The sequence below is a fragment of the Lissotriton helveticus genome, chromosome 5_1 (genome assembly GCF_964261635.1).
Source record: "Lissotriton helveticus chromosome 5_1, aLisHel1.1, whole genome shotgun sequence".
Classification (NCBI taxonomy): Eukaryota; Metazoa; Chordata; class Amphibia; order Caudata; family Salamandridae; genus Lissotriton; species Lissotriton helveticus.
In genome coordinates, this window is record NC_136065.1 from 843,334,941 (window position 1) to 843,350,424 (window position 15,484).

A 15,484-nucleotide genomic window follows, 5' to 3' on the forward strand; every position below is an offset into this window, starting at 1 on the left:
AAGAGTTGGGGTTGAGTATCCAATATTTATACCTTGTGCCAGCTTTGAAGTAGAAGATGGTTCTGGAGATTTCCATACACAGAGAGGGTGGAAATGTCCTGCCTCAGCTTGTCTGGGGTCATAATAGACTAGTGAGTGTGCTCAGGCAGAGCCTTTGTGATGTGCATGTGTGGTAGGTGATAGCTCCTACCCCTCTCAAGTCAGTAATGGCTCATCCTACCAACACCTATGCTCGTTTGTTTCACTGTCTGTAAGCAATACTCAAACACCAACTGCCACCTACACCTAGTCATGTGACCCAGGAAAACAGGCTGCAGGCACCAAATAATTAGGACAAGTAAATGCCAACTTTCTTAATGTGGAATTTTCGTAATTTTTAATTAAAGTCCTACTTTACTAATAAAGAGGGTTTTAAATTCCAATTATTCAAACACCAAACTCAACATTGTTACCTGTTCCCAATTGAAAGTTATCACTAATCAGGTGTAATAAGTTAGCCCAATGTTATCCTATGGGAAAAGTAGGCCTTGCAGTAATGAAAAACAGATTTGATAGTTCCCCCTCCAGGCCATAAAAAAGTTAAAAGTACATGTCCAACTCTAAATAAACTGAACCTTGCTCTTTAGGTGGTTTAGGGCCTTCCCTACGTGCATGTATTAAAAGGAAGGTCTAGGCCTGGCAAAAGGTCTATTTTGCCAGGTCGAAATGGCAGTTTAAACTGCTCGCACAAGCTGCAATGGCAGGCCTGAGAAATGTTTCAAAGGCTACTTAGGTTGATGGCACAATCCGTGCTACAGCCCTCCAGCAGCATTTAATTTACAGGCCCTGGGTACTTGTAGGAGAGAGCACAAGCACTTTATCACTGGTTAGCAGTGGTAAAGTACGCAGAATCCTAAATGCCAACCAAAACGGGTTCAGAAAACAGGAGGGTAAAATGTTTGGGGATGACCCTGCAAAAAGGGCCTAGTCCTGAAATAAACAAATATTGTCAGAAAATCATTAATAATAGTCAACATTTTGATCTCTCAAAGCACTGAATGCATGGGATGGATCATCGTCATGACCAAGTATTATTTGATAGACTTTGGCTTATAATCATGTATGCAAGACAACTTTGAAGTGAAAGGGGCACATCTAACGAATGAGCCTTTAAATTCACACCTACTTTGCACAAGAATAAGCACATGGCATAGATATGATTCAAGGAGTTCTCAGAAGAAGCCTAACATTTACGAGATCCAATAAGTGGACAAAATGCTGATAAAGTAAAAGAACTCCTTAGGTAGTTGAATATGCTGCACGTACGGGGGGATGGGGAAATGTTCCCCAGACAATTACTAAGTGGTCCCAGATCACATGCATCTTCGAAGCATGTACAACACTCCCATACTATTGCACAGGCCCCAGACCAGGCTCGTCAGATGAGACCACTAATCTCAACTCGTGGACATTGAAAGTGGTCTGCAATCCTGCATCAGTCATTGCAGAACATACTTGTGTTATGGTGTATTAACTAGACGTGCCCCCTATCTTTGTAGCCTCAAAATGTGGTTTAAAGTCATGCTTGTACGAGGCAAGAGGAACTCCGTGGAATAAGACATTATGCCGAAAGTGATGGTTTCTTTACATTCCAGAGTGTGTTTTCCTTGTGTCTTCCTCTATCAATCTTGATCTTTCTAAAGTCTTTCAGACTAATACATCCTTTCTGGTCTAAATTGTGTCCTCCCCATGTCTTCCTCCAAACCATTTGATATTTGTAAAGCCTTTTAGCGTGACTACTCTTTTCTTTTCCACATGTTGTTCGCCCTGTGACTTCTCCATGGTCGGCACACATTTGATTCTCTTTGCTTTTTTTAAATTTTGAATATTTCTGTGCTTCTACAGACTTTTTTAATGCTCACCACTCTTTGTCCTATTTTGTCTTCTCACGTGCTTTGAAAGGCTCATGAGATTAGCATTTTGGGAGCCCCATTCTGTTGTTCGTCTTTTTTCACAAGTACACAATAGTTTTTTAAGCCTATGCAGCTAGGATGTATTTTTTATTTGTTCATTATTATAGTAATTTTGGTTAATATGTCTTTCGAGCTTTGCACAACTTACTTTGTCTGTTTTTTCCCTCAGCATTTGAGATGACATTGGCAGAAGGAATTCGTTTGGAGAAGAGATTGTTTTATTCTACTTTTGCTACAGTGAGTGCAAAAATAATTTCCCATTGCTGTTGGAATAGGGCTTCACAGAAGATGGTGGGACATGTTGCTGTGGGGCCGTGGAGCTTGAACAGCAAAGAGTTCTTTACATTGAGTAAAGTTTGAGTAGTTAATGTTAATCACAGGTTTCCACATTGGAGGGATAATGAGACTATGCAGCATGGACTAGAGGGAGCTGTTCAGTGAAGATGCCAGCTGTGGGGTGAGGGAGGACTGCATAGCTATGTGGTTGGTCGGTAGATTCCCTGAAGTTTTGTTAGTTCCTGTTTAATATGATGGTTTGTTCATGGCTACAAGAGGAGAAAAGGGCTGCAGAGGCTTTGAAGTTCTGGAAACGCATGGAAGTAGACCGACAATTGGGCAAGTTGTTTCTCTATGATAACCTTGGTTGTACCGTGGTTTAATGAGGAACTCAGAAAAATGAGCCAACAATGCAAAAGATTAGAAAATTCTTGGCGAAAGCTCTACTTGCTCTCTGACAAGGAACTTTATAAAAAGGAGATAAACATCTACCATCAATGAATAAAGATGGCCCAAGCAAATTTCTTCGCAAGTGAAATTGATATGTCTGACAACAAACCTAGAGAGGTTTTAAAGATTGTTAAAATAAAATTTCACTACCAAATATTTTAGTACAGCCTCTTGAGGCCTCTTCTAAATTATGCACACAGCTTTTTGAATTTTTCAACAATAAGATCAGAGGTATTGTGAATGCTCTAAACATTTCAGAATCTGATAATGCCTCAGACATCAACTGGTTGGGGAACCAACCTTCTACTACTTGAATCACTCTTTCCTGCTCTCTGACAGAATTCGCTCCCATTTCATTGGAGGAATCTGAGAAAGCCCTAAAAATTTGAGCCACCCCATGATTCTTTTCCCCTCTCTTCACCCAACTTTTGGAAGCCAGTCACGTGGCTATCAATCATATTCTCAACTCCCTCCTAAATTATTCCCTAGTCCACAGTTGTTGGAAAAAAACTAAACTAATCCCTCTTGTGAGAAAACCATTCGTCAATAAATCTATTCTGTCTAATTACATTCCTGTTTCATTACTACCAGCCTTATCTAAGATTCTGGAGAAACTGATTAAAGCTTAACTTTTCTCGTATTTGGACTTTGATCAGTTGTTGCATCCATCCCAATCAGGCTTCCGTCCCTGGACATAATACAGAATCCAGTTTGGTGGAGGTTTCCTATACCGTCAAGCTATCAGTGGATCAAGAGATGCAAATTGCACAACTGCTTTTAGCTCTATCGGTGGTGTTAGATGCAGTATCCCAATCTATCCTTCTACAATGGTTGTTAAATATTGGGATAGGTGGGGCTGCCTTGGCCTGGATTGGGTCTTTTCTATCTGACAGATGCCAGTCAGTAGGATGCTGCCTTTTGCATCGGACCCTAAACCTCTAATATTCAGCATTCCTGAGGGCTCTGCCCTGAGCCCAACTCTATTCAACGTCTGTATGACTCCTCTACTGACAAAATAGGGCAACCCAATTATCCCCAAGGAATTGGGTAAAGTATATGTTTTCTTAAAATATATCCCTTGAGGGATTATTTGTATCAAGTTTAACAATTTCTCATGTTCACAAATATGATCCAATGTGTTTACTTGCAATACAAGAAGTTATTTTCACTGGTGTATTTAAATGTTTTTACTTCATTTATCTCATTATATTTGGTTCATTCTACAAAACATCCAAATTGTTTTGACACAAGCATGATATACAAAATATACAGATCGCAATAGCAACACCAACATCACCAAAACAATCCCTACAACTTTCTCTTAATTTTCTCAATGGGTTGATGGGAGTGTTATCATTCTACTTCCACTTAGGACGATGCATATAAAATCGAACTGTCCCTTAGATCAAACTTTCAGATATTAATACAGAGGATTAAAGGTCTGTCAAGGAAGTAAGGGTGCGTTGTCAATGTTTCGGTGTTATGTGGCCAAAAGGTCCGCGAGGCCATCTTCAGGACTCTGCGTTGCATAAGGAATGATGTAAACACTAACCAAACAGAACAATCAATACAACCTGTGACTAAATATATCGCCTGCTCACAATAGATCACCAGTGACCAGTGTACCCAAAACATGCAACAGTGTCACTGTCACCATATTAAAATTACAAAAAGGGGAGAAAAACCACCCTATGTGTTTACTAATTACACACCAAATGGCAGTCATGGTGGAATCCTTAGTCAAGTAGGTAGTATACTTTGCCAGTAGCTCGCAGATTCTTCATACTTGAGACCGCAATATTCCAAATGCCAGAACAGATTCAAAACGTGCCTGTCTGCAGTATTTTAGTATATGAGTATAAGTGACCTAGAGTAAAACTGATATAGTAATCCTTGGCAATCCCCCTCCATCTTGGGGGGAAAGGTTATGCCCAGTACTTCTCGATTTACTCCCATTTCTGCAACCGGTTGTAGCCCAGCCTTGGGGTGAAGTTTAAACATAGATTATTATTTAGCTCCCTAGTAGGCATTTTATAGGGACGTGCCTTGGCCTTCTAAGGTCTTTAAAAAAAAGTTTTTGTTCCTGCTACCTGCACATTGCAGGATGGTAATCCATGCCCTTATAACCTCATGGCTGGACTACGCCAAAACCCTGTAGTGGCGTTTCCCAGAATACCAATTTTAGAGACTCCAGTCAGTGCAGAACGCTGCAGCTTGGCTCCTATTAAATCTCCCGAAAAGCAATCCTATTTGTCAGCACCTTAAAGAGCTGCACTGGCTATCAGTCTGTGAGAGAGTTCAATTCAAGGAACTTAAGCTGGCACACAGAGCCTTCTGTCAGTCAGGTCCTCATTACCTGGCCAGTAGACTCACACATGACCACCTAGCAAGAGCTCTGCGTTCTTCAGATGCCTTGTTGGCAGTTGTGCCTAAAACTAAAAGGAAGATATGGATTGGCTTCTCCTTTTCAGCTCTCTCCTCTGGCTGGAATGCTCTTCCCTTCTATTTGAGGCAATGAAGGATCCTTCAAATGTGGCCTTCAAACTTGGTGGTTCGATCTGGCTTTTCAGTAAGCCCTCTTGACTAGTGGTCAACAAACCTTTAGCGTTGGTACACTCATTTGAGTAGTCACGTGTTCTACGAAAACTGTGATTGATTGATTGCTAACCAACATTTTCGCTCAGAGTATATAGGCAGACATTCCTAGTTCTCTCCATAGAGAAGCTGAAAAATGAAGGGGCCTGCTTGTTTCAGGAAACTTTCAGGTGTGTTATGTGGGTTCTTTGAGTTTGAGCACTGCCTTTACTTCAGGTGTTGATTGCTTTTCCTACGATTTTGAGACCAACTGTTCAATCTGCCCTCAGACACTGACATCTGTTGGGTCTGGGGTGGAGGATGTTGTTACAAATTTTGAGTTGCACCATTCTGAGGGCAATAACCGTGATATAAACAATCATCCCACCATAAACATATATAGTGTTATAACCAACAGAGGTATCAAAACTGATGTTGATTACTATTTGTATATGGTAATCAATTATCTAATACAATTGTCACCAATTATGCAATTTTGTGATGGGAAGAACTCGCATTCAGGCCTCATTATGCATGAATAAGGCCCATAGAACTAATAGTATGAAAAAGATCTGCAATGTACTCTAGGAGAGATTGAAGGGGAAGAGTGTACTGATCAATTTCAGAGTGTTTTTTCAGGAAATAAACATATTATCTTTTCTTGGTATCACTCAGTTTTGCCAAGACACTGTGTGGTATTTGAATAATTACATCCTTTTAACTCCGAGACATGTGGACAAATAGGCTTTCCTTTATATCTTTGCGACATTAATGGCTATTGAGTGATCTAAAAGTTACAGCCCTTGACACTGTGACATGGAGAGTAGACTCTTTGGAACAGAAGAGTTTCTGGGTTTTTTTCTTTCCTAAAATAAATAAGACAATCAGTTTTGCTTAAGATTTGAAGCACATTCCAGAATGCAACAAAAAGCAGGTAAAAGCTTCCAAACGCAAGTCTGGTCTTTTGTGCTACTATTTGGAACTATACGTTCCCTTTGTTCTACTTGAGATGTACCTCTGGCTATTGCTTTCAAGATTTTACAGTCCTTGTGCCTCATTGCAGATTGTAGAATATTAATGAACAATAAGAGTGAGCCATGTCCTATAAATGATGGTTTATTCTAATTTCTTTTAGATTAGGCTACAAGTAATTTATGTCCATCCCTACACCATTATTTGATAGAGACTTCTAGCTCCAGATTCCTTACCTTAGAATATTCCCCAGGCGTCAGACAGAATCCGGAAAGTTTTTTGAGCAGTTCCCTTGCATGCCAGTAGATGTCGTTGTTTGGCTTCACATGGCGTTGTCCATGCTGAAAGTGACTGAACGTGGTACCTATATAGGCAACACCCCAAAGTGCGAACATAAATTCTTTTTTTTCATGCCATCAGTGTGGTTCTGGAAAAGCTCCCCTCAGTCAATTTTTGACAATTCTTTCAGCCAAATTATCAAACTCCGCCAGTGTTTTTCCCCCCGTGTTTTGGACGATGTCCCTGAAGAAACTGATCGGTTTCTAGCCTTATGGTGTCTGTCACAGGCAAATGTCTGTGACAGACCCACACATTGTGTGTCTGTGTTGCCTGGAACAATACCACATCTCCACGGTCGGCATTGATTTCAGGACCATGAATCCGAAGGCCTTCTCAGCTGGCCATGAAGCTTGTTGCTGCTTTCCATTTGACTCTGCGCCTCTCCAGATCCCATTCGCAAGGGAGGTCTCTGGACTGCTCTCGGAGTCGCTCACGCTGGTCATTGTCATGATCTCAGACTTCTTCAGAGAAGCCCAAGAAGTTGAAGCGCTTGTCAATTTCTCCTTGTCTGGCCCATTCATCGAATAATGCAATTGAATGACTCCACAAATCCAGGCTCGCTCCCAGATTGTTCGTGGAGCCAGTGTCTGACTGTGTCCGCTCTAAGTTTGCCTGAGTGACTCCTGCAAAACAGCATGAGTTTTTTTAGGCCATGTGCCTAATTTTTGGGCAATCAAACCCCTCGAGAATGCTTGCGGGGCTCATGGGTTCGGAAAGGACTCTGACTGGTGCTTTGCCGGATGGGTCCGCCCTCGGTGCTAGTCGGGTCCTTGGTGGATCTGGATCGGCCCCGACTGTACATTTGCGATCTCCTACATGATACCAATCCTGTCCAGCATTCTCAAGAAGATTAAGAACGACCAGGCCCACATTTTCTTAGTAGCCCACGATTGGGCATGGAGAGTCTTGTATCTCAAAGTGCGGAGCATGCGCTTCTGCCCTTTGCTTCGGCTGCCCTTTCGGGAGGATGTCCTCTCTCCATAACAAGGCAGGTTCCTGCACCTGAACCTTCACACTCTCCATCTACATTCATGGATACTGAGCAGCTAGAGTTGAGAGTATTGGATCCCCCCTCCCCACCGAAGTATCGCAGTAGCGCCTTATCTGGTAGTGACTCTACCTAGCCGCAGCCTATTGACCCTCCTTCCTCCCCATTCTATGAACTGTATTTTGACATCAAAGAGATCTTTTATGACCCTACATTGGCACACTGATCATTTCACCTCAGTTTGGATCTGTGTTCCTTATTGGGAAAAACAGTTGTGAACTGAGGTAAGCGCACTGGGGTGGCACCTGTATAGGCACCGCACACCTCACTTACGGTGTACGAATCCACACAAAACCAAACGACTCCACCAACCAGAGCACAAGGGGACTGCTCAAAAAATGTTCAGATCCAGTATGATGCCTGGAGAATATTCTAAGGTAAGGCATCTGAGGCTATATAGTCTCTTCCAGATAAGGCATTACCAAAGGTAAGTAAATTGTTCAATATGTCACATCTGGCGCAATGGTGCCAAGATGCTCAGCCCTCTCTGAGATGAATCCGCTGACTCTGAGACCGCTCCCACATTAAACATTAGAGAAATCTTAAAGTAACATTAGCCAGGGTCCATAGGCAGATGCAGGACTAACACAGAAAATAGGATACAGCTCCTTTCTCACACAAAACAGCAACACGGTTGGAAAATAAAATGCATTGTAAATTAGACATACCACTCTTTTCTCCCTTACAAAGGAAAGGCAGAATATCAGTAAACCATGTCACATAATTCCATGGTAGACTAAATGCACACTGCACTATAAAATGCAGCTTCATCTGCAGAGGAATAACACATGTATTGACTCCAGACATCGTTCTGCACCAGGCATTGTTTTCCAATGTGGAGGCCAAGGCACATTGGAACATTGCTACACAAAAGCACTGCAAGTACCCACGTTGTGAAAACATGAAGCTGTTGATATTAGCATACCCAAGCACACTCGTGTATACTATCTCCTGAACAAGAACAAATTTAAATGAATTGCCATACATTTGACCCACCACTAAACCATCACATAACCACCTAGCAGTAGCAGGTGAACCATCAGAATGGGACAGTACTGGCCAACATAGACATGGAATGTGCATATAACCACGAAAAGGGTGGACAAGCCAGAATTCATGAAAAGCATATAACCCACCCAAAGCGTAATACAACAGGCAACCATCCATGATGGTACAACTCAGCTTTTACCATGGAACAGCAAAACAGTGTCCCCCTGTTCTCAAGAATATATAATTTCTTTCTACCTAGGAACTACAACGTTCGCTAGCACACACTTCTGCTAAAAGCAGGGTGCCCAGTGCCACCCACCGAAATGGTTCACTTACAATGATCCAGTAATGAACACTACAACAAAACATAGCAGTATCATAAGTTTCTTCTCCATTTATATCCTAGAACACACACTACCTCCTGATATAGAGTGTGCCGTGGCTTCCACCCAAAGTGGTGCATTATAAGGCCATATTAATGTATCTTGCAACAATTTGCAACATACCAGCATCACAGCAATTTAATTTTAAAAACATGCCCAAGAACAAACAATGGCACCTAGGTAGGGTGTGCTGTGCCAGTCACACAAGTGGTACACAATCAGGATCACTCCACAAGCAATTCCACAGAACACAAAGCTGTCACACACTGTAAGAAACATGCAAACTCCAAATGCATCATAACAACACAATCTTCTTCACAAATGCATCATTACGAATGACGATATTTAGAAAGATGACGGTAACCACCTGAAAAAAACCCAACTTAAATGCATGTCTTATTATAAAATGACATTAAGTAACACCATATGGACAAGGACACAGTCCTGCAAACATTCTCCTCCTCAGAAACCCTTGTGTATACCCTTACATTAAGACGCACTTGAAGGATTCCATTCCTTGCTGATATTTAAATCCAGGTCTTCAGAAAACATGATAAAACCGCCCTCCTTTCTTTGTGATGCCAGCAAAATGAGTCTTTCCTAAATTACTGTTGCCAAGTAAAGTTTTACTTCCATTTCCACAAAAATTGTAAAACAAACATTCACGAAGCTGAAATGCTGACAGATTACCTTGAGCTCCCCGAAACCATGACCGTAATTCATTGAAATGAGAAGTTCATGGCTCATCCCCTCAGTACTCGCAGAAATTACCCTGAGTACAACCCACCTTTTGTAAGCAAGAGACCACAACACAAGTAGCCAATAGTTAATGCATTAATAACAGGCATTGGCAAAGGCAATAGCTATTGGCTTTGCCAATGTGTTAAGCCATCTTATACACCAGCGTGACTGCTGTTCAGCTTGGCTCAAAGTTAGTTGCATAGAAGAGAATAGAGTATAGCAGAGTGTTGTGGATTGTTGCATCGTAGAGTGGAGTGGAGTGTCAGAGTGGAGTGGTGTAGAGTGGAAAGGCATAGAATGGAGCAAAGTGTAGTAGAGGGGAATGGAGAAGAGTGTCCTGGAGAGGAGTAGAGTGGCGTGTTGTGGCATGGAGTGGCATAGAGTGGAGTAGACTGGAATGGAGTGGAGTTTCATAAAGTGGAGTGGTGTGGAGTGGCATCGAGTGTTGTGGGGTGGCGTAGAGTGGAGTAATGTTGCTTGGATGGCATATTGTGGAATAGTGTAGAGTAGAGAGTCGTGGAGTGGCGTTGAGTATTGTAGAGTGCTATAGAGTGGAATAAAGTTGTGTGGATAGCATAGAGTGGAGTAGTGTTGTAGAGTGGAGTGGTGTAGAGTGCCATGAAGTTGCATAAAGTGGAGTGTTGTGGATTATAGTGTCATGGAGTGACATACAGTGGAGTGAAGTTGCGTAGAGTGGAGAAGAGGGTTGTGGAGTGGTGTCACGTGGAGTGGAATATGCATGGTGCTGTAGCACACTGCCATTGCAGACAACACACTTAGTTGAAATTACCATTATATTTGCACAGACATAAAACTATACAACGCACAAATGATAACACCTAGTATATTGATGTGTATTGATTGCACCAAAATATTGATTTCCACCACACTTCAGAGTTACAAAAAAAGTGCTTCATTTGGGCTTTCCTAATTCTGATATATTCCGAAATATTTGTACAATTTATTTACTGACATTTTAATGTTATTGTGTACTAGAAAACAAATATTGCACAGCCTTTTTTTCCAACCTCCAGTACCCAGCAAGATTGTCATCCAAGTACTCTCACTTTGCAGTCAGAGAAAGAAACTTAAACACCAACCTCCCGTGGAAGACAGAGCCCAGTATTGGTCCTCTCTTCGAATGTACAGCAAATGTAACAAGATAGAAACAAAATGTAAAGGCTTGTCTATAGCTCATTCACTTATGGATGCCAGCATGGTTATATTGGGTGTGCTCCGGCACCCCCTACCGCGCTACTTCCAGTGCCTATGGCATGGGCATGAACTTGAGGAAGAGGTTTGTCTTAGTTCTACTATTAGTAAAGAGCACTTACCAAAATAATCAAGTTCATAGGCAGAACATTGTTCCTCGCAGACGTGCAAGATTTATCAACTGGTAGTGGCAGAGATCAGGAGAATCAGTCATGCACAAAACGTAAGAGGCAGAAAACCTTTTCAAAGAAATACAGCTCATTTACTGCAGTGAAATAACATACAAGGGAGACAACTGAAAACATATTTACTCTTGTAGAGTACCTCACGAAAAAGAGTTTACAGATAACAAGCACTCCTGGAAGAAAACTTGGAGCTAGTCACAGAGATGGTAAATAGGCTATGGTCCATGGGAACTACAAAGACATGCTGGACAGCCTAAAACAAAGTCAGCAAATAGAAAGTAAGCAAATGAGTTACAAACCAAAAAGTGAATGGTAAGCAATGGGCTTAATGCATTCCCAGGGAAGCTTTCAGCATATCACCAATATGTCTTGGCAATCAGATAGCTGCGCTGTCTGAAAGGCTACAAACTAAGATGTGCAGTGGCACACAGTTTTTCCTAGAAAATTACTGCCTGTACTGCTGAATGCAAGGGTTGCTAAATATTATTCTTTAAATCCTCTAATAGGCAATAACAAAATGATTAGTGTCATTCAATATATGTTCAACATGTCTCCAAAAACGTGATAACTCAGCCAACACGTGTTTCTCTGACACTCCCCTTTCTCAAGGTAAGTTCAGTTGCGTCCACTTCAGGTACTTTTCTTATAGTTGCTTAGAAATTTCTGAATGTGAAAGCAATCGCCCTGTCAGACTTTGTATGTCTAGTCCTTGAATCCGAGACCTTGTGTCCTGATCAATAGCTCACCCGCAGGAGGAGGTGTGGGAAGCCCGGAACCTCATTGATCCTGGTAATGTTTTGATCAGTGCAGCAGTTGTGTTTCTCACAACCCAACTCTGGGCTAGGGGAAGGTGCAACAAAGAGAATTTAGTGGCGCCATTTCTAATCCGGAACCAAATACTTTCTTGGTGCAATGAACTGTAAAACCCGCGGAGATTAGGCAATCCTGACTACTATTTTTTCCTTCCACATTATTCCTCTTTTTTCGTGACTCTAATCTTCCTATCTCATTATCTCACTGTTTTTCGTGACCAAGGAACGCAGTCACTCGCCAACAAAACTAGGAGCCCACCCCATTTGCAATGGTGAGTGAGGCAATGTCTAATGTTCTCGTCTGGGAATAGGGGGCCACCTTCCTTTTTGGCACAGCTCAGTTTGGGGCCACCGCTGACCACAGTTGTGACTTTGAGTATCTTTTGCTTCTAGTGCTAGCTTATAGTAGTGGAATCGCTTACAAACACTTCATGGATCTGCAAGAAGGTCCCTTGTTCTTCAGCAGGACAGCACATGCTGTAGGGGCACTCTGGTCACCTGGACTTAACACATTGATGTGAACAGTGCATATCCTTCCCTGGCTACTGTAGAGAACTGTGACCTATTTACCTTCTTCGCTGCCTTCCCTTTTCTAGACCGTGCCAAGCAAAGCCATCTCCAATTCCCCTCCTCGGCAGTTTGTCAGCTTCTTCCTTCAAGGCAAGCTCAAAGACAACTTGGAGGCTGTCTAACTTCCCCAGGTTTTGGTTCCGAGCCTGGAAAAGGGAGTTGGTAGTGGATACCCCAAAAACTGAAGCAGAGAAGAGTTCCTTAGTTGCTACTGTTGTGGGGCCCTGGGTCCAGAGGAGAAAATATGACCACTGGCTGGAAGTTTCTACCAAGTAAAGTTGCACTCAGTAGTTGTATATTGCAACAGTCTGCCCTGAAACCAGTTCTAGCAGTTCTCTTTTTTGCCTGTTCCTCTTAGACAGCCCCTGCGAATATCATTGGTACAAGGTATTAGCAGGAAGATGGGATGCAGCTGGGAGTATGCTGCCAGGAGAGACCCAAAGCAAGGATACAAAAGAAAGGGAGGCTGCCCACTTCACTACCTGTTAACATGTGGTGGGAAGCCCCTCCCTAGAACAAAGGGCCAGGAAAAGCTGGGGAACTCCCTAAGCTTCAAAGGGTTCTCTGTCTCCGCGCCTCTTCCATCAAATGTCTGATCCACTATAAAAGATTCCTGGAATGGCCTGGAGGAGTCCTGTAATTTATGCCCACTGTCTGGGCTCTCTTCAATCCTCCATCTTAGGTACCACTTGAATGTAGCAAATGCTACCTGGATTCCAGTGTGGTTATGGCTGCATGTGTCACATATGTTACACGTACATGCTCTGCAATAACAGATAAGTATACAAATGCGACATCCATGTCAACAATGAATGAGCAAGTTACCTCATAGCACGGGTAGGGCAGACCACTTAAAAAAAGGCAGTGCAGGAGGGACCCATTGTGTTCTTTCGCAGGCATGATCTGGTAAAAAGGCCTCCGTTGTCACTATTGTGCCTCTAGTGGCTACCAATGGCAATCCTGTCCAGCCCTTCTCACTCGGTTAAGAGGGTTCACATGGAATGGCCCTCCAGACCACAATGAATGTACTTAAAGTCAGTCCGTGTTACAAATGTCTATAGTGCACACACAATTGCAATGTATGCTAAGTTGGTGGTCAAAAATCTACAGATTGCTATGATGAACTTGAGGCAGGGACACACTCTTAAGAAGGATAAGCAATAGCTTGTTGTATTCACCGAGATTAAGTTGGTGATAGCTGGAACAGAAACTGCACTTATTTTCTAAACCATTAAGAGATAGAACAGTAGGAATAACGTTTAAACAGACGTGCATAAAGTTAGAAGAAAAAGGCAAAACTCATTGCAAATATCTGTACAATTCTACAGACAACATAGCTTATTTTTGATAGACGGTGAAGAAAAAAGAGAGAATTCAGGGTTCATGAAGATCTAATTGCAAACAATTGTTGCAGAGCTAGAGGCATCACAGTTATCTCAAATTAAAAATACCCGAGACCCTTGTTAAGTGCCCTAGTGTGTTGAAAAAATTAAAGCACCAACTTTTTCTGCAAAATGTAGTTTTAGTTGATTACTGGGACTTCACTAATGTCTTTAGATCCCCTTGTTCAGAAGTTCCATGGTGAAATAATACTACGGGAAATTAAAGTTTTGTGCAGGGGGGGATTTCACCAGTCCTGATGATAGTACCCAATGTCTTTTATGCAACAGTTACTGCTCCTTTCCAATGCAGCATCAGCAACCTATAGAAAGCATTCCTCATTGGAGTTCAGATCACTTAGTAAAGGCAGCACACAGTGTGTTCCACTTTCTTAGCACAGGATGATTTTTTAATATAGCTTAAACAACCCTTCTTCCATGCCATCCAAATAACTTCTCTTAGAAGAACCTAAAAGTACTTGAAATCAGATGTGTGTGCTACTCAAAACAATAAACTTAAACCTAGGGCTTAAAGTGAATCACAAGTGCGGCTGTCTGCTAAAAGGAGGCTTAGCTCTTCAGAGTCCAAAATAACCTTACTTTAACATACGTTCTCAGAAGAATGTGATTCATTGCTGACTTAAAAGAACATACATGTGTGGTTAGTGGCTATATTCTCTCTGAACTACTTATCATCATCACTGATTCCTTTGGGAATAACATTTGTATTAAATTTAAAAGCAATTTAGTGGCAATAGTACATCTGTGTTATGAGCTGCCTTGACAGGTTGTGTAAGTTTGTTGTAGTTTGTAGATTTTTCTTTTTTTTACATAGACACTTGAATCAGTCACAGGGGAGATTGACTTGAGATGGAGTGGTCTGTCTGTTCTCTGATGTTATGGCAGGGAGAGTTTCACTGGCGATGGTCAGTAATAGGAGTAATTCAATGTCATCTCTTCTGGAGGGTTGATTACATATCTAGTGTCAGTGAATGGAATGCAAGGTATCCGCAAAATGCTAACATTTTCTTTTTCTCTACTTTAAGGATGATCGCAAAGAAGGAATGACTGCCTTTGTGGAGAAGAGGAACCCGAACTTTACTGATAACTGATCATGAACATGCACTTTACCCATGTAGAATGATATTATTGAATGTAACTGAAGTAAATCGGCAGACAATGAAAAGTTCACTTAATACATTTTCTATTTCTGTACATGAAGCTTGTGATTTTTCTGCTAAAAGGAGAGGAGTGAGTTCCTGATCTGGAAAATGCTTTGAGTAATCGAAGAATAGACTCTTGGGAAAACTAGTGAGAATGGAGGGCAGCAATCTAGTGAGAATGAAAGAATCTGACATAATTGCCACTCGCTAAAGAAACTTTGCTGCCACTGTATGGAAAATGTGTTGGATGTTTAAGGGTCCTGGCAACGACGAGAAAATATGGAGTTCGTTTTTCTATAGGAGAGAAGATGGATACAATTTCATAAGAGATATTTATATATGTGTGTATGGTTGATGTGATGACGTGTGGCTCTAGATCACATGCTTAGCATAAATCTGCCATCTAGTGTTTGGCTCTGAGGTGTGCAAGTTGTTTTT

The 15,484-nt window shown here is 41.8% G+C and overlaps 1 protein-coding gene across 1 annotated transcript in view; it reads left to right on the forward strand.

Moving 5' to 3' along the window:
• ECHS1 (enoyl-CoA hydratase, short chain 1) overlaps nucleotides 1–15,098 on the forward strand; it is a 161,929-nt gene extending 146,831 nt beyond the window's left edge. Inside the window, exons 7-8 of the mRNA XM_078643311.1 lie at nucleotides 2,122–2,189; nucleotides 14,930–15,098. Of these exons, the coding sequence (XP_078499437.1) occupies nucleotides 2,122–2,189; nucleotides 14,930–14,995 (134 nt within the window). The 3' untranslated portion in view covers nucleotides 14,996–15,098. The remainder of the gene's footprint in view (nucleotides 1–2,121; nucleotides 2,190–14,929) is intronic.
• The last annotated feature ends 386 nt before the right edge of the window (nucleotides 15,099–15,484 follow it).